The sequence below is a fragment of the Anas platyrhynchos genome, chromosome 1, assembly GCF_047663525.1.
Source record: "Anas platyrhynchos isolate ZD024472 breed Pekin duck chromosome 1, IASCAAS_PekinDuck_T2T, whole genome shotgun sequence".
Lineage (NCBI taxonomy): Eukaryota > Metazoa > Chordata > Aves > Anseriformes > Anatidae > Anas > Anas platyrhynchos.
In genome coordinates this window covers 64,616,936-64,635,512 of record NC_092587.1, presented here as the reverse complement: position 1 = coordinate 64,635,512, position 18,577 = coordinate 64,616,936, and the positions used below count along the sequence as shown (strand labels likewise).

The 18,577-nt window shown below is 40.7% G+C and overlaps 2 protein-coding genes across 45 annotated transcripts in view; one reads left to right on the top strand and one right to left on the bottom strand.

The window, feature by feature from the left end:
* CACNA1C (calcium voltage-gated channel subunit alpha1 C) overlaps positions 1–18,577 on the bottom strand; it is a 476,569-nt gene that overhangs the window by 446,523 nt on the left and 11,469 nt on the right. The gene's annotated exons all lie outside the window — the stretch shown is intronic.
* The window catches only part of DCP1B (decapping mRNA 1B), a 42,842-nt gene continuing 40,200 nt past the window's right edge, over positions 15,936–18,577 (top strand). The window contains exons 1-2 of one of the 2 annotated variants that reach the window (XM_072039985.1): positions 15,936–16,183; positions 16,788–16,828. In XM_072039985.1, coding sequence (XP_071896086.1) covers positions 16,031–16,183; positions 16,788–16,828 — 194 coding nt within the window. In that variant the 5' untranslated portion in view covers positions 15,936–16,030. The remainder of the gene's footprint in view (positions 16,184–16,787; positions 16,829–18,577) is intronic. The other variant, XM_005010217.6, reaches the window with a different exon arrangement.

The following is an 18,577-nucleotide window of genomic DNA, read 5'->3' as shown; positions in this document are numbered from 1 at the left end:
GGGGCCAGATGGTGTGATGTGATCAGATAATATTAATGGTTGCATGCTGCCTTCTCTTGACTAGTCAAAAACGCTGCGCCTCACTCTTTTTGAGGATAGGGCTGCAGAGCCAAGGAGCTCTGTCATTCTAAGGAAACCTGACACAGGAATTTCTCTGTATTCAGATAGGCTTTGGTGTCCATCCTTGGTACCTAAAGTTTTAGAAACACTCTTTCCTTCTGAATTTTTCTGAGCACACTATCATAATACTGGGAATATTTTCAAATACTGAAGAGAGCGGAGCAAAAACCTTCTTCAAAACAGATTCCAATTTAAATTTTTTATTTGGGGCTGTGGATCTTTGCTCCAAGGGCGCTTCCCTTCTATACTCCAAAATATGCTCTAAGGCAGTGTTTGGAAAGCCAAAGCAGAACTCACAACAAGTCATCTACTTTACTTCCCATCATGATTTGACACTTCACAAAGGATGAGGAGTTTCTTTCATTGCACTGGAAACAACCACAGTATGTTACGTTCTTTGCCTGATCCTTGAAAGAGAAATACCGGATTCTTTTCAACTCCTTCAGTCCCATCAGCATCTGACTGCTTCAGTCAGGAAGCACTTCTAATATCCTGACTCAGCAGCACCTTATGCTATGAAGCCTTCATACACATCTGGATTGCAGCACACTAATCATGGGTAGCTACAAAGCCTCAACACATCTGGATTGAACTAAATTAATAATGGATAATTGTGGGAAAATGAAAAAACTCCTGTTGGAGTATAAGCCTTGCTCGTCACATCTGCTGCATGTGAAGAATATACCAAAGTTCGGACCTTTGTTCCTGTCATCACTTACTGAACATCGGCTCTCATGAACAGCAACCCAAAGTTGGATACCTTTTTGATCCTAGAGTTCTATCTTAAAATGGATTGGGCCAGTCCCTCAGTGCTTAGCAATTATTCATTTAAAATATTAATCAACTTAAGTAGTGACTTCAAATCTATGACGACTTCAGGATTTCTCGTGTTATTTTCCATTCTCAAAATCTATCCTTAATATTGAAAGCCCATGTAAACAACTACAGGCAATCAAGGAAATTTTCTATCTTAAATAATGCAGTTTTTAATTTTGATCTATTTCCAAGACATATTTTCTTCTTAATTTAGAGCACTTCATTGGTGGTAGATGGCAATGCCATCTGCCCATAGTAAGCAATATTATTTTTCTAATATCACTTCCCTATGTTTTAATTTGAAAGATTTAATATCTACGGTGTATGTTCTGATACTCCGCATATTTCCTTCTTTTGTAAACACTAAGCCAACAATTTGAACAATTTGTCTTTTTAATCTGTAACTGTAAAACACAATCAAAAACGTATACAGATTTTATAACGGTTTAAAAAGAATCACGTATCTGTACTTATATATATATATCCTTTAGCAACAAAAACAATCCAAAACCTAGACTAGAAGAAAATATTTTTAACTAAGTTACATTATCAAATTTCATGCAATTTCTATTAATAATATCAAGGAAAATCTGGTTTTGTTTTTCATACTGAAGTGGTACATCTGATCTTCTCAGGCACAAACGCTATTTTTAAATAAAAACTGCTTCTATAAATATTTCAGCTTTAAACACCCATAACTCAGTTTCTCTCTTTTTTTTTTTTTGAGGTCTATAACTGCAGCAGAGCCTTTGAGAGGTTAAACATCTACCAAAAAAAACGAACATCCACATGATGACCGCTAGTAGCATTTCCCCCTGTTCAAAGCAGACTGTCCATAATTCAGAGGACAAGACAAGGTCACTAATAAACATCAGTGAACTGTGCCTGCTTTTCCAAGTTTCACATAAAAATCGTGCATCCCTAAAAACACAAAGCAGACATAATAGATTGGTTTAATTCACATCAGAGCACACATAAACACAAGAAACTAATCATCTTTCGATTGCAACAGGCTCTGACTCAATTATTTTGCAACACTAGCAGCCCCATCCTTTGTATAGGGTTAAAAGAAGGGAAAAGAGTTGTTTTGTAACCTAAAACAATTAGAACTAGTGCCAAAGACTAATTCAGCTTCTTTCAGACAAAAGTAAAGACTGTGTTTTGCCTGTCATGGTCTGCACAGCTGGCAAAACTGAACATGGAAAAAATAAAAATTCACATCATGAACGCGTCACCAATCAAATTATCATCTCCCATGGGAAATCACACAGGTAAAAAGGGTGGGACTAAATTTTTATTCTAAATTTATTTTTATTCTGAACATTATTTTGAATATTATAATTTTTTATTCTGAATGTTACATGTGATTCCTGAATAGGCTGAGGGGACCACTTCCAGCACAGCTGTGTCATAGAATATTGGATAAAAAAAAACAACAAAAAAAACCACTCCATGTTCCCCTAAGTAAGCCATCTTCAGCTCTGAAAGGAGAAAGACAAAAACAGCAACAACAAACAAACAGGAAAAAAAATTAACAACAGCAACAAACAAAAAGCAATGCCAAGCAAACTGAACCATGAGTTAAAAGCGGAAATGCTGGGGGGAAATACTGGGTACTCACGAATTTACTCGGTATAATCTTGGCCTACGAAGCACCAACACATGGAAGTTCCTTACAAGTAGTACAGAGAAGGTACTCCTGAATCATTTACTCGATTAAAAACAGAGCAGCGAGGCAGTGGAGCGTGGTCATCCTTAATACCCAAGTGACAACTACCGCTAAGTAATCAGAGAAAGATCAATGACCTCTGAATTACTTAAGACCTTCATTACTACAGACACCTCCTCTTGTTTTGTAGCTTACCAAACACATGGAAACTGCTGAAGTTCCAGAGGATAAGCCAGAGTATATCTTACAATATAGTCACTGCATTTGAATAAAAGAGATGTACTAGACATCCCTCCTCTTTCCAAAAAGAAGAAAGAATGTTCAATGTATTTTATTTTTGTGTTTCTTCAGTACTTGACGCTATTTAAAGTACCATGACGTTTGTATCTTCTGTATACTTTCTTCTTAAGCTTTCATTTTCACCCCTACTTAGCTTTCCGGGTTCAAAACACATTCAAAGGACCCTGAAGAAAGGAGAACTTCTTCCTTAAATAATGGTTTCAAGACACACCTTGACTTAGCTACTGCCATGTCCTCCACCCTCTCCTCCCCAGCCAGCGCACAGAGGCACTGAGGATGTTTGGGCCACCATCTCTGCACCTTTCTCCTCCCTCTGTGAGGCACAGTGGAAGCTGGTATCCTCTGGGATAAGCTGGGAAACACAGACTGCTCGCTGCAGGGTAATTTTAATATTGAAACGTGCAGAAATGGGAACAAGAACCACTCAATGTCTCCTCTCTAACTGCATCTCTGCCTAGGTACACCCCCAAGCTTTTCAGCCTCTTGTAACACTGAACCAAGTCAACTTCTCTCTCTCTGCTGTGCTCTGCATTCCTTTCCCCAGCTATTTGGATAAACAGTGACAGGGGAAAGCTCCATGCAGGTAGGTCTCTCTTCCTCAGATTAGAAAAGTGATGATCAGAAAAATAGATTTTTCAGCAAAGTAACATACATCCTAAAAATCTCAGGAGACACCTAAGGATGAGTTGGAAAAAAACAGCATCCCCACAAATTCCAATAATTCACTAACAGCTCAGTGAGGGAAGCTGTGTTGTATACTTGCAATAAAGCTTATTTTTTCTGTGAAATACTGCCTTTCTGAATCGTGAAAATATCTTGGAAGTTTTCCTTGTTAATTTAACACCAGCAGAAAAATGTCCAGACAGATAATGTTTTAAGTCTCTTAGGAGGTATTTCACCAACATAGGCAAATCCGTGTCTGCAGAGAGGTTAACTAACTTCACCAAGCTGCAAGGAATGAAGAAGCACATAAGAAATAAGAGGTAGAAGTGATTATAAATGAATAATGGCACTGATCATTGTAATAAGAGAGAAAAGCAAAAGGTAAACAGTATCAAGTTTTGTTTTCTAAAAAAATATTTCTAAAAGATGCAGGTCTATGGCCAAAATACATTAAAGATTCTCTCCATATAGATTTTTCTCTGATAACTTTACCATACAGTCATTGGATTCCAATCAAAGAAAGAGCACCATATGCATCCTCTATTAGGGAACACCCAGAACTATTTTTAAGGTACTCTGTGTGTTGACAAATGCTTTTCCAGACCAAAAAAAGCATCACAGGTGTTCATGGGCTTGTACTAACCAGCCAAAATGTTAGAAGTTCAGTATCCTAAACTACTTGTAGATACACTGGCAAGGCTCCTGGGCAGGCCATAAACAGCACTACCTAGAAAGGAACATTAAGGAGAGAAAAAAAAAAAAAAAACAAAAAAACAACATAGGTTCTTGTCACTAAGCAAGATATTGCAACTGTAAGAGTCCTAATTCAAAACTTTCTGAAGTCAAAGCCACATTTACTTCAGTGACTAATGCAGCAGCCCTAAACAGATAGGAAACTACCAAGTTTTTCTGGAGATCCTTTGAGAAGGAACCACTGCAAGTTCACAGGTTAACAGGGAAGAAAGGGAAAATTGTTTCATCTCCAACCTCCAAGCTATCTTGCCTCTTCGCTCATATTGACCAATTGTGTCTCTTTTCCTACTTTAAAAAAAAAAAAATAATAAAATGAATGTAATATTTCTGCATCTCACTGAGAATCTTTGTGAAATTATTTTAGATCTTGTAGTAAAAGAACTAAAATCCATACTCGTACTTTGGTAATACCTTAGATGAGTGCATAAAAGCGTCTCCCTATAATTCGATTCTCATTCAAAAATAAGCCAATTCTACACAACAAAAGTAGAAGGCAACACTACCTTAAGACACTCATTTTAGATTTTGATAGCAAAGTTTTAAACGTCTGGATTTAAATTTCTCAGGTTGAATTTATTCTGCAAGTTTCTAGGGTAGAAAAAAAAAAATCAGTCATTTCTAAGGGAAGGCTGAAAAGTGCTTTTTCCTGCAACGTTCAAAAATTCATATACTAGAAACTCCCAGCAAGAATGGGTAATACGTGCTTCAGAGCTAGAACTTCCAATCTAACAAGCAGAATAGCCCAGATTTCAAGGCCTTCAGTCGTATATACAACTTATTTTTTAATATAATTTTAATTTGACAAGAGTTGTGGTTTCCATATGCTGAGGATGAAAGAAGAGCAATATATGGGGCATGTATCCCAGACCAAGAGTCACTGACCTAAGAAGCAAGCCTAAAACAGCAGCAGATCTCTACCATTCCTCTGCTCAAAAGAGAATAACTCAAATTCTGCACAGGTGCTATCCCTGTTTTCTCTTTAGGACTGACATAACAGAGTAATCACCTACACTTATTAACAGTTACTCCTGTTTTCCAAATGGCAAAATAGGTGCTATGAATAGAAGTGTTTCAGCTATTTTAATAAACTATGCTGCAATAGCCTTCCATATATTTTAATTTAGGGGTGGTGAAAGCATGCATGTTTTAGGAGATGCATACCAAGAAAATTACATCCAAAAGACTCTATGAAAGAAACAAGAATTAAGCCTGGCTGAGTAACCTTGTAATTCTGTTTCCATGGAGTTATGTCTCACAATATTTAAATTATGTTCAAGTACTACTTTCTGACAGGGCCAGAGGAATCCCTTTCTTCTGTGATACTGATTTATCTTCTCTGCCTTTAGAACCAAAGGACTGAGCAAAAAGGTCATATTTCCAGCAAAATCTCTGCCCCTACAAAAAAGATGCATCTCCACACAGAACCAAGGTAGTGTTAGTATAGCTCCAGGCAGGCATCACATCACAGTCTCTGTTGATGGATGACCAGGCAAAAGCAGTCTGTATCCAATTATTTTTAACTATGACATGGTTGTTTGGAGATAGCCACCCTAGCCTCTGATACTGCAAATCAAAATGTCATCCTTCTCCATAACTAAGATCTTCGTGATCCTCTAATGAAACCGAGTAACAACAGTGAATTCTCCATCAAGCTTAGTGTGACAAAGACCTTTCTTGCCTTTATATTTCTAGCAGATGAAGGTTTCTCACTTTGGAATGGCATCATGATGGACAAGTTCATTAAACATTGGAAAAAAAAATGGAATGCAGGGTTTGGGAAACAGAACTCAACTTACACAGTCATCCTGAAAATGTGACTTGTCACTTGCAGATTATCAGCTGTTCTTCTGGGACATTAAATATCTCTATGAGCCTGGGCCTTTATGACCTAATTAATTCAGTCATATTTTTCAGTAATCTGCTGTTTTCCTTGTCCTTTGGTAGGATAAGAAAATGTCCTACTTTTCAACAGTACCCTTATGAATGTCCTATCTTCAAAGAGGGATAAAAAATAAAAATGGAAATACTTCCAATTGTGAATGTGTATATAGATGATGTACAGTAGTAATACAGTGAATACTGTTTCACTTCTATAACTTGATATACTTTCAGTGTTTTTAACATTAAAATGAGTATATTTCAGTTATAGTGTTGAATACCTGGAAATTTAGTATTGAGCACAAGAAATAGCATTACAAGACTGATATGACTGTGCTAAGTACACACTTTGTAAATTTAAGAAGCTTTTTTTCCTGAAGCTTTACATACTTTTAAACATGTGCTAGTCTGCACTATAGCATGTCCTAATTTTTATCTGTAAGTATATAATACATATGTGTATAGTTGACATTTTTCCCCACAAAACAACTTTCTAGAGTTCAGGGAGACTCAAACTTAATTTTTCAACTCAAAATATCAAATCCCTTCTTCATTTGCTTTTCTTTGGTTTGTTTACAATGAACAAGCAAAGCAAACTGATCGTTTTCATAATGCATTCCTTTTTCCTCATACAATGCATGAAAAAATATCTTGAAAAGCACACAAATATTTGCATAAGAACTAGCACATGGCCAGAGAAACATTTCTAATCTAGCTGAAAGAAGGTTACTAACTGCTCTGAACAGATGTGTATAATAGGATATTTATATAGTTGTACAACATTTGCTAGAATGAAAAAAAATATCTTAGTGTTTGATTCCTTGGGCCTCTCTTCTCTAAGGCCCATATCCTAACGGGATGCTGGGCCTGCACTCCAGAAAGTCACCTTTTGGATGGCTCCTTGTAGTCCACTTGCCTGGAATAATGCCCACTGATACATGACTCAAAAGCAGGTGCTAAGTTACTTCTTCGTTGGGTAACTCAGCCGTTGACATGAGCAGTAAAGTCAGTTCACTTCCACAGAACTAACAGCAATACCTGATCTTATTAGCCTTTTTACTCTCCTGAGGATCTTTATGTAATGCTGCATTAGTAGCCTTTACTAAATTAGAAAACCAAAAGGGAAGATAAATCAATATGAATGTACATTTGCTGATATCGATTTTTCCCCTCATAGCCAGCATGGGAATATTGTGGCTCCTATTAATATAAAGAGTGGGAGAACTTTAAACAGTTCGGTCTGGCTAATTACCCAGTAGCTTCACAGACTTATTCAAACTTCTTTAATCTGTAATTTGGAGCTATACATTTCATGAAATGAAAGCCTTCTCATGAATAATCACATGAAGATCCTGACGACAATTTCCTGATGCAGATTATCAATGAGATGACTAGGACAAGCATTCAGCCTCATGAAAAACAATGAATACTCATGAAAGAACGAAGGTTGAGGACAGTCTGGGCTGCAGCAAAAATTATATTCTGCAGTCTGAAATCCTCAACAAGTAAGCAAGGGACGCAGTGGAATCACAGCTCTGGATCTCAGAAGAAATTTCAGCTTGCTTACCAATCTGATGGGCAGGATCCTGCAGGCAACTGCATGGATGAACAAGGGAACCATGACTCTGCTCAAATGAGGAAGGGGGAAAAACAGGAAGCATGCAGAAAGTAGAAGCATGGAAGCACAGAAGGTAGAGGCACAGGAATAGGGTGTACAAGAGGAATATACGGTCATGCTCAAGAATTCAAGGATGAAGTCAGGAAAGCCAATGCTTAGAGGCAGCTGGAAACAGTGGGAGAGGTGAAGGGCAAGAAGACTTCTATAAGCAAAGTGGAGGCCAAAGGAGCACTAATAAAAATATGGACCTACAGCTCAGCGCAGCAGGGAAACTAGTAGCACATTTCCCTAAGGCACTGAAATCGAGGCCAATAATGTGTAACACATTTATTAAGAATCAGGTTTATCAGAGAGTGCACTCTCAGCTACCTTGTGGAGGATGCCAAACTGGGGGAGCAGTCTGTGCTGGAAGGCAGAGCTGCTGTTCAGAAGCACTGCATCAGGCTGGAGAAACCGGCTGACAGGAACCACGTGAGCCACAGCTCAGCAGTGGCAAATGCAAAATCCTGCCTCTGGGATGGAACAAGAGCCCAGGAAGCAGTTCTGCAGGAAAAGACCAGAAGATCCTGGTAGACAACAAGGTGAACGTAGGCAAGCAGCAGGACCTTGCTGTGAAGAAGGCCAACCATATCCCGGACCATATTAGCATGAGTGTTGCCATCAGGTCACAGGGAAGCTTTTCTAAGAGACAACGGAAGAGTTGTCTCAGTTCATCTCAGAACAGAGATAATATTCCTCAGCGCCTTAGGACACCTGAGAATCAACGAAACCACAAACTTAACGCAATTATAATTCTAACATAGCAAGAAGGATTTGCAATGTGAAAAGAGAAACCCATAAGCCAACCCATCTTACACAGTTACATTAAATGAAGTTGGAGTCATCATTTGTGGACTTAATGAATATATTTAAGTCCTAGAAGGAACCAAACTTGAGAAAATCTTTGTATCATTACTTGATGTGCTTTAAGGACAGGTAAAATTAACGCCCCTACCCCCACACCTTTTTTTGATTAAAAACAGGAATTATACTAATTAAAACTCAGACAAAACAACTTGGTTTATATATTTTTGCAAAAAGTAATAGACCAGGATATGATGTTAAACATAGCATCTTTCACCGTTTTCTCCCCTTACATCCTTAATCACATTTCAAATTCCAGTCTGAATTGATACACAGCTACTTTTAGGACATAATATAACTGCTATTTATCAGTTGGAATTAATGACCCTATGACATTTGAAAAATGCAGAACTGTCTCCTGGCATCGTGCAGGGGGCTTCTACATCTTGTGGCTAGTGTTGCCAAGTAGCAGGAAGGACAGAAAGGCCTTCTAGCAGGTTTTATCCTTTGACATGCTCCCCCAGTCATCACTACAACATTTCTCTCAATGATCCAACTCCTCCTACAATTATGTCTCCTCCTCAAGCCAGCAGAGAAAATGCCTTTTTTGTATCCCTCAGAAACTACTCAGAGACAAAGAGACAGAAACATACGTGATGCGATAGCTGTCTCCTGGTTGCTCAGCTCGGAGCGAGGAGACTCTCCATACATCCTGTTCTGTAACAGCAACAGCTTCCAACTAGGTCATATCACAAGCAGTGATTAAAGTGACCTAAAAAATGGTCATGGCAGAAGGGCAGCTTCCAGCAGTGCCAACACATTGTTTACCCATCCTTGTGCTCAGCATTTAATTCCATCTAGACCCCAAAACCCTCTTACTCTACTCAGCGTTAAACCTACCTTTTTTTTTTTTATTTATTTTTAACCCAACATCTTTACCAACTCTGTCCTTTGCATTTCCTTCCTCATTTGTCTCCCCCCTGCCACAAGCCTCCTGCACTGTTGCCCCCACACTAGTCCTGCTGTCCACTCCACCTCAGCTCTACCTCTAATCCTGCTCTCTCCTTTACAATCCAGTTTGCTAATCTGTCTCATACACTTCCCCTCCCTCCCACCCCTTCACTTTTCCTTTCCCCCCCCTCTTTTGTGCTCAGGACTAAGATTCTTTCAGACTCAGGAACAAATGTTCTGGTTTTTCCATCAAAAGAGGAAGAAAAATCCTATTAATCAGAACAAGGACCAAATGTGTTTTCTAATGGTCTAACAGGTGTTTAACATCTTCGTTAATGACCTGCATAATGGGGCAAAGTGCACCTCCAGATGTCAAAACTGTGAGGAGCAGCTGAGGAGAAGAAGGCCGTGTTGCCACCCAGAGGGACCTCAACAGGCTGGAGAAGTGGGCCGACAAAAGCTCATCAAGTCTCACGAGGAGAAGCACAGAGCCCTGCCCCTGGGGAGGAACAGCCCCAGGCACCAGGACGTGCTGGGGGCCGTCCAGCCCGAAAGCTGGTCAAGGGACAATCTCCCTTACGATGCAAGGCTGAGAGTTAGGAGAGAGAAGTCTAACAGAGGCGTCCTCAGTCTCTTTTGGGCTTGTTAGGTTTACTACAATTTAAGTGACGCAGCAATTCCTGTATATGCCACCAAGCAAATTCAACTGAACGCTGTAGGATTAATTTGGGATGATAATAAAATCGACATTTGCACAAACCAGCAGGAAAAATAAGAGGAAGAAATAAACCCGGTCTTGCTACTCCTATGGAAGTTTTCTGTTGAGAAATCTCTAGTTCACATTTCTGCCACACAAGGTAATATGCCTCTAAATTCAATCTGACAGAAGACATAGCACAGCGTCACTAGAAAATGACAAAACCAGATTGTAGAAGAAGGACTGCCAAACACCTTCACAGCTCTCAGAATTCACCAGGGGAAACAAATTCACACAAGTGTAATAAGCCCAGACTCAGATACCCACTGGAGTTTTGTGGCACTAATACCTTTAGTTTCCACTTCAAAAATCTCATTCAAAGTGCTTAAATCTTCTATTGGATGCCTGCTGGAAGCTGCCTTTGCCCAGATCCATCCCTCCTAAAAAACTGGATAGATTGCATTCATTGTTTCCAAGAGAAACACTTCAAACGTTACCAAGTTTTATCCTCTGGTATAGTTACACAAACGTGAATCCCTTTTTCTACACAGGCCTTTCTTCCCATATCCACAACCCCAGATCAACACAAATAACAATCAAAATGGAAAAATAAAACCACAGTGAAACATTCTTAACTTTAAGAGGCAAGTAGCTGCATTTAAAGCATAGAGGTAATTGTAGATCTTGCCTAATGAAAGAAAAAAAAAAAAATTCAATTTGAAAGGAAGCCTACTTTAAAACATCTCATTTACGTATGCCAGCCAAATAAAAGTGATCACCCAAACGGTTAGACAAAGTAGAAAAATCACACTGTTATAGGTTAGGTGATCTCATATTATGAAACATGTACAATAGGTATTAAGCCTAATTTTAAATACAGAAAATACATTTAGGGAACATTTACAGTCTCTTACCACCTGCAGGAGCAGATCTTTAGTAGCATCAGTACCACAAGCAGCTACCAAATCCACAGAAATCTATGAGGGATACTCAAAGCAGAAAACTTATCTTACTGCTCAATATTTTAGCTTTAAGGATCCATGATTATAAAACCATTTGTATTGGCTTCTAGAGAGCTAGAACAGATTTGTTATAATACTGACTATCTTCATTCACCCATACTACTTCTAAAAAAAGCAACAAAATCCTTTATTGGAATTCTTAATAAGCACCAACATTCTTCATTAACATGAAAAATATATAAACATTTCTGCCAGTCAACAATACAATAATATAATTTTCCCTCCATGAAGTAATACTGCAACAGCTCCGTGTATAGCAGCTGTTGCTGCTAGATATATATGTATGTAGCAGCATATATACTATACTACTATAAATGTGTAATAGCAATTCAGAGCTTCTGTTTTCAACAGTTAACTCAAAAAAGCTGATTTGAATGCACAGCACACTTTCACAAAAAGATACTTGGGTGCTAAGGACACATTCCCCTTCTCATAAACTTGCTGACCAGCCCCAGTACTCCTTCAGGCTTACTACCAGCTTCCTAGCAGCAGCAACACAAGCATATCCTTGTGCTGCCTCCATTTCTTTAATATGGCAAGAGCTCCTATGCCAGGTGAGGTGTAAAAATGAGGTCTTGGCTTAATGTAATTACCTAATGGAACTTTTCATATTAGGAATTAATTAAATGACACCATCTTCTCTGTAGCTGGTTGGAAAATAACACTTTTAGAGCTACAGGTGTCTGATTCTGCCAAATTAAATGGTGATTACCACAAAGATGTGGTTGGAAAGGTATTTTCTTAGGTAAGATATGAATACTGTTACAACTTATTAACCTATGGGGTGTAATAGGTGTGCTTTATCCTCATTGGTATTTTGGTCAATCAACAGTGTAAAGAATGAAGTTGATGGATAAAATCAGATTATCAGGACGGCAATAAGGTAACAGAATAACTTAGCAAAATAATAACGTAGTCAAAGAAATAAACAGGCTTTTTGGTAAAAACATAGTTTCATAGAAAAAAGAAGCCAACCTTCTACTGAAAATTGTAGTAAGTGATAGGTAATTATTTCATGCACAGTATGTATAATATCAAAACTTCAAAACCAACAATGCCAAAGAATATGATCCCATTTTTCTGTAGACTAACATTTTGCAGAAAATTTCAAGATGGTCTCATAAACTTCACCAGGGATCAATCTTACAAACACAGATGTGCATGCTAATAGCTTACATGTGCCGGGGTTTATTTGGGGGCAGAGGGAGAGTTGTTTTGAATCTGAATGAAAGTAACCAGATTTAGTTTTAATCTAGAGATGGATTTTTTGAATAACTGCACCAGATGAAACTACATAATCACACCCTATGCTCATTAAGGAACTTTTAAGAAGTAATATGTTGCTAACAAAAAGACTCAAATTGCTTTAACCATTTAGGTTTGGAGTTAAGAAGTGGTCTAAAAATACAACCAAAAATTTCAACCCTTGAGCATGAGGGGAGCGTTCAAGAGCTAGCTTCTGAGAGCCTGTAATATATGCCAGGTAAAAAGACCGTACCTTTCTATTGTGCCTGGGAAGAGGTGCAGACAGCCTCCAGTGTGAACCACAGGGACACTGGTTTCGAGGTGTGAGGGGTACCTGGAGCTGCGAGCCGCAAGCACATCCCCAGCAGTACGTGGAGCATGGGTGAGCAAGTGCTGTGGGATCAGCCTGTGTCCACAAGAGCCACCTGCTTTTCCCAGCAAGACAGCGTGCTGTAAAGCACCGTACGAAGAAGATCCACTGGAAGATCCTCAGGTGGTCCTTGATGCTGAAGAGGAGCCTACCAACACTGCCTCTAGCACCCTTCTCACCAGCATGGGGGCAGCAGGGTTGCTGCCAGACAGTGAGAAAAAATTACAGCAGCCTTGGGGAAGGAATAAAAAGGAAAAGGCAACTACTGTGCAATAACAACTCCAACGGGGCTAGAGATGAGGAAGTGGAGCAAATGAGGTGCTCAACAGTACATTTTCTCAAGTATGTCCTGCTGTTTATTTTAAAAATTGCTGCTCAGAGGAAGGCCTGAATGTGATCAGACAGGAAAGCGGTCAGTCGAGGCTGTGATCACAGCAGCAGCATGAAGGCTTGTTTTTCAATCAGTTCACTTCCCCGGTCTGACTGGTTCACGCTGTGGCCACAAACACACTCAAGCCAGTACCACACGGAGGTGCCAGAATAGCAGGAATGAATGGCTGGGACCTGGGACAGGGGTGGTGTATGCCCAGCAGTGCCACCAAAGATAGTCGTGGGAAATCACACCCTCAATGTCGATAATTCGCTGTAGGAAGCAAGCCTTAGTGCTTACAGTTGCATAGATCCTTAAGCAAAGGCTTAAAGTCTATTTGAAAAATCATTGCAAAAAGGTTTGACCTAAACATATTAATGTTTATCCTTAAAAGTGACCTTAAGAACAGCATGCTGTGTGGCTTTTGCCTTAAAAATTGTTTGGATATTACCTACGCAAAAGCCCTTTTATACCGTGGCAAAACCAAAGTTTTTTGTTTGTTTGTTTTAACTGAGTACTATCCAGGTGGGTGGGAAACAAAAATGTGACACTCTAATTATATACTTCATGAAATTATGACATTTTCAAAGCTAGAAAATGACTTTGTTTCATAAACAACTTACAGCAAAATCATTCTAACTTGATTTGATAGTTATTATGGACTACTGAATTACTGACTGTAAGCAAATGACTACAGCTTAAAGAATCAACCTTTTCAACCTGTGACATTTTTGCTAAAAAGTCCTTAGCTTTAGATGCAGTGAGAATTCACAATCTTTCTCTATTTAACAAGATTTTGTTTCATTTGAACTTTTTTAAGTCCCCTATCAAGTGATACCATAACGCATGCCAGAACTAATGGTTTTATTAATTACCTTTACTTCAGGCAAAATAAAAGGAGTAATTATGGCTCATTTACACAGTAAAGCAGTTGGAACCAGTAGAAGGGACCACACGGTGCAACAAAATACACAAAGGCATGATCAGAAGCTTGATAGGTTTGCTGACTAAAAACACAGGGCTGGGGAGCTGTCTGCCCAGCTATGTCAGAAAGTAATCCAGGTGGAAGGCAGTACCAAAGAAGCCACAAGCTGGATACTGGAAACAGCTAAAATTTTTGTCAGGCTTACTTCAAGATATTTAACTTCACAGGTGTTTGTTTTGCTTTGTTTTGCTTTGTTTTATCCCCAGAGTTCAAGGAAACAGAACCATCTGCAATCTTCGTATGTCAAGAGAAGGGCATAGGAGATGCACTTGACCCAGTCAGGCTCTCTTGCTCACATGAAGAGGAATGTGGTTATGAGTGCCTGGAAACTGGTAACAGACGACTATTTAATAAGAAAAAAATAACAAATAAAAATTTGCATCTGTACACTACTTGATCAATGTGAATTATCTTCCCCACTTACATATTTTTCTCTTTTTGCCATCCTACCCTGTCCATTTCCAGACCAAGGACAACAGTTTCCCTTGTCTACCATAAGCCTATGTATTTTCATTGCTGGTACAGGATAAGCCAGCTGGAGCTTTGCAATGGAACTGTGAGAGACTTTTTCTTGCCAGAAGTATACCAAACCCACCTAAAAACTTCCAAACTCCAAAGCTGTGTTTCATTAGAGGCCCAGCTGAAACAACGTGGCTTTAGAAAAGGCAAGCTAGGAGTGAGACCTTATTATAAGAGGGTATGTTAGGAGCTTTCTTCTCCCACTATATACTTGTAAGGTGAGCTGTAGGTCCTTATTCTTATGAAGACAATTTTCAGCAGCCTTTTGGGCTGCAGCAAAACCTCTGCATTCTCTCCTGGGTCCCAGAGAACAACATTTTCTCCATGTCCTCTCTGAGAACATGTCCACTCCTGACTCTACTCAAGAGACACGCTATCCCTACGTTATGTACTGTGAATTCCCAACTTGCTGCCTCTCAGTTCTCTTCTGTCCCCACTTTCACACTATTTATGTGTTTACATCTGGGCTGGCCCAGTTGCTCTTGGAGCTGATGCCAGGGCTCACTTGCTGTATCCCACAACCTCTATCTGGCCTAGAGTGCAAAAGTGCCCTTTTAAAAATGCCACGTATGGGATACTGCAAACAAGCAAAACAGCATCCGCTACCTTGGCCTTTAGTACTTCAGGCTATGCCATCTCTGAGGGAAATATGTTGCCCTGCTGCTTCCACATACACACGGTGGTAACTCCTTCCGTAAGTGCTACATGGGTCGTGTGGTGAAATAATATTTCCTGTCACACTGGGTTCAGGCTGGACTCTTAAGCAAGTCCTTTATGTATAAATGTAAGTATCAAGTGTATCTGCACGCCACACGAAGCTGATATACCCGCTGTAAACTCTTGGCATCGATAGACTGATGGTAAATGTGTACGTGTGACAGGAAAATATGGTGCCTAGACCCGTGGTCTTGTCCATCTGTTCCTCTGCAGCTTGTGCAGCTCCGTGCCGGGGCGCACTTGTTTACGCTTCCCTGTGCTTGTGTTACATGTATATGTGTGTAAATAGATATATTTATTAAAAGGTGTTCCCCCCACAGGCTAACGCGTCGAATCGAGGCGCTCGGCGCTCGATTGCGGCGGGGCGGGGCGGGAGGAGGAGGAGGAGGAGGAGGAGGAGGAGGAGGGCGAAGGCAGCTCCGCTCCGCTCCCTCCCCTCGGCGCTGGATTAGCTGCGCCTCCCAGCAACCCTGTGTTGTTGTCAGGGGGTTAAGATGGCGGCGGCGGTGTCCGGGGCCGCCCTGCTGGGCAAGGGGCTGGACATCAGCCTGGCGGCGCTGCGGCAGCACGACCCCTACATCAGCAGCATCGTGGACGTGGCCAGCCAGGTGGCGCTCTACACCTTCGGGCACCGCGCCAACGAGTGGGTACGTCGGGGGACAGCCCCCCCCCCCCGGACCCCAAGCCCCGGGGGGCGAGGGGCGGGGCGAGGGGAGGCCACGCCCACTGTGGGGAGGCCCCGCCCCTCTCGCAGCCATGGGGGGGTGAGGGGGTGGCCGCCATGTTGGGGTGTGAGGGGTCCTGGAGGGACCCCGGGGTGCCCCAGGGGGCTGTGTGTGTGTTAAAAGCCCTGCTGATGGGGAATGGTGCTGGGGGCCTTAATGGGTGCCTCCAGGGGTGGTCAGCACCTGTTGGTGCTGGGTGCTGGCTGCCACACACGTGCTGTGCCCTCAGCTGGCTGCTCCTGGGGGCTGGCAGCAGAGCAGCCCCGCTGTTCAATCATACATCGTCCAGCCTGTATCCCATCCACACCTCCTACATTGTCCAGCCTTTATCCCATCCACAACTCCTCACAAAACTGGCCCCACAAACCCTGCTCACTTGCCACCATCCCATGGGGCTGTGGGGCTTGTTTCATGGCTTTGCTGGGAAGTGTGATGCTCTCAGGGTTGGTTAAAGAAAGGAAAAAAAGGGGCTTGCTTGGGTTTGGCAAACCCTGTCTTCAACTTCTTTTGATGTCTTTTTGTTCAGGAGAAGACGGATGTGGAGGGAACGCTGTTTGTTTACACAAGGTGAGAGCGCTACGTTTTAACATTTGAAAGTGATCTGTGGATGTGGAAAAGCTAGCTGGCTGAGTGAAGGAAAATCACCTCATACCCAAAGGTGAAAAGAAACTGATGCTGGCAAAGAAATGCAGGGAAGAAAACACAGGGAAGTAGGCATCACCGTTTATGTGGATAAGACTAAATCTTGATATGGGTGAACCGTAGGAATCTGCACAGCTGTCTTAAATAGAACATGACATTTGCAGTTTTAAGGAGTCCAAACAAAAAACAAAGAGTGAAATAAATAATGATACTCCTTAAAGTAAAAGAATAGTAGAATTTCTGAAGTATTGTGCTCCATATTTAGGAGTTCACATTTCTTGTCTCCCATTACTATTTTTTTGCACGTATTTCATCCAGCATGCAGTTTTTTTTTTCAATGCTCGCTTTTTGCATCAGGTCTGGCTGTATCTTTTCAGAGCTTTTATTTGATCATTTACTTTACCATTTAGCTCTGTTGAAAAGCATGCCCTATGTTTGGGTATGTGCCCAGCCAAGGTAGTGCCCTAGCATTTCCATGTCACTGAAGTTAAAACCAGAAAAAGGCTTGATGAGCAGATCATGCAGTAGCTGCTCGGATGGGACACTGAAGCAGAAATTTTCTCCTTCAACGTTCGTGCTTTTGAGGATCCAGTGGGAGAACTGAGAAAGCAGAAGATTGTTTGCAGTGGTCAAGAGGCGTGTGTGAAGTGAAGTGACAAATGGACAGGGAGGCCCAAGAGACTGTGAGCTTTGTGTGAAGTAGGAAAGCCAGTTTTAATATTTTTGACCTCTTTTGTGCCAGCAGTTGAAATAATAATGAATAACTTTTCTAAGGTTCTCTTAGGTAAGCGGAAAAGAATGAAAAGGTGAGATAAGATGCTGTTATAATTACCACTACAAAATTAAAGAACTGGCCCCTGGCTGCACTAGCAGTAGGCAGAGGTAGCTGGTTCTGTGCTGCAAAATAGAGGTAGTATTTCTCTGGTATGTTGGATTTAAAACTCCAGAAGTGACAGCATGTAACCTGGCACTTGTAGTATCTGCGATCTTTTATCGTTATTCTTGTTGGTTGAGGAAGTTTCCATTTACAGGCAGAGATAGCTACCCTTCCTGCCATGTAGGCAACTATACAGAACAGGTTGTGAGCTGTGAGCAACATTACACAGGGCCCTCCCCATCAGTTTTAACTTTATGTCCTGTGGCTTTGAACAATGTCATAAAATCATATGGAGAAAAAAAACATTGCTAACAGACTGCAGGTTGGAGTCTACTGGTGTTTTTGTCGCTTCTTATTACTGTTACGACAATGTAAAGTAATGCTGCCCTTTCACTGGAGTTGATTTTATCACAAATTGCAAATTCTGAGGAAGAGTCAAAAATCAGACTTCCCACTGAGTTAATACCAGTGGAAATGGACTGGTGTTTTTTTCTTTTTTTTAAGTCCTGATTGTTGCAAACAAGGATTCTTGTTAAGGGTTCCACTTGTGTTTAATTTCATGTTGCTTCCTACCCTCCAATGTAGGTCCCTGTGCTTTGGATTTTGTAGAGATGTCCACCAGCAGGCAATTAGCAGAGATGGCAATGTTACCAAAATTTTAACTATTGTCATTTTCTTTATTGCCATAACATTGAAAGTAATGTTTCCTGTCTGTGTGGTGATAGGGTTAACAGCTCACATTAATAAAAATCATCTAACTGTCTTGAAGTGTAACCCCCCATGAACGAGCATAATGA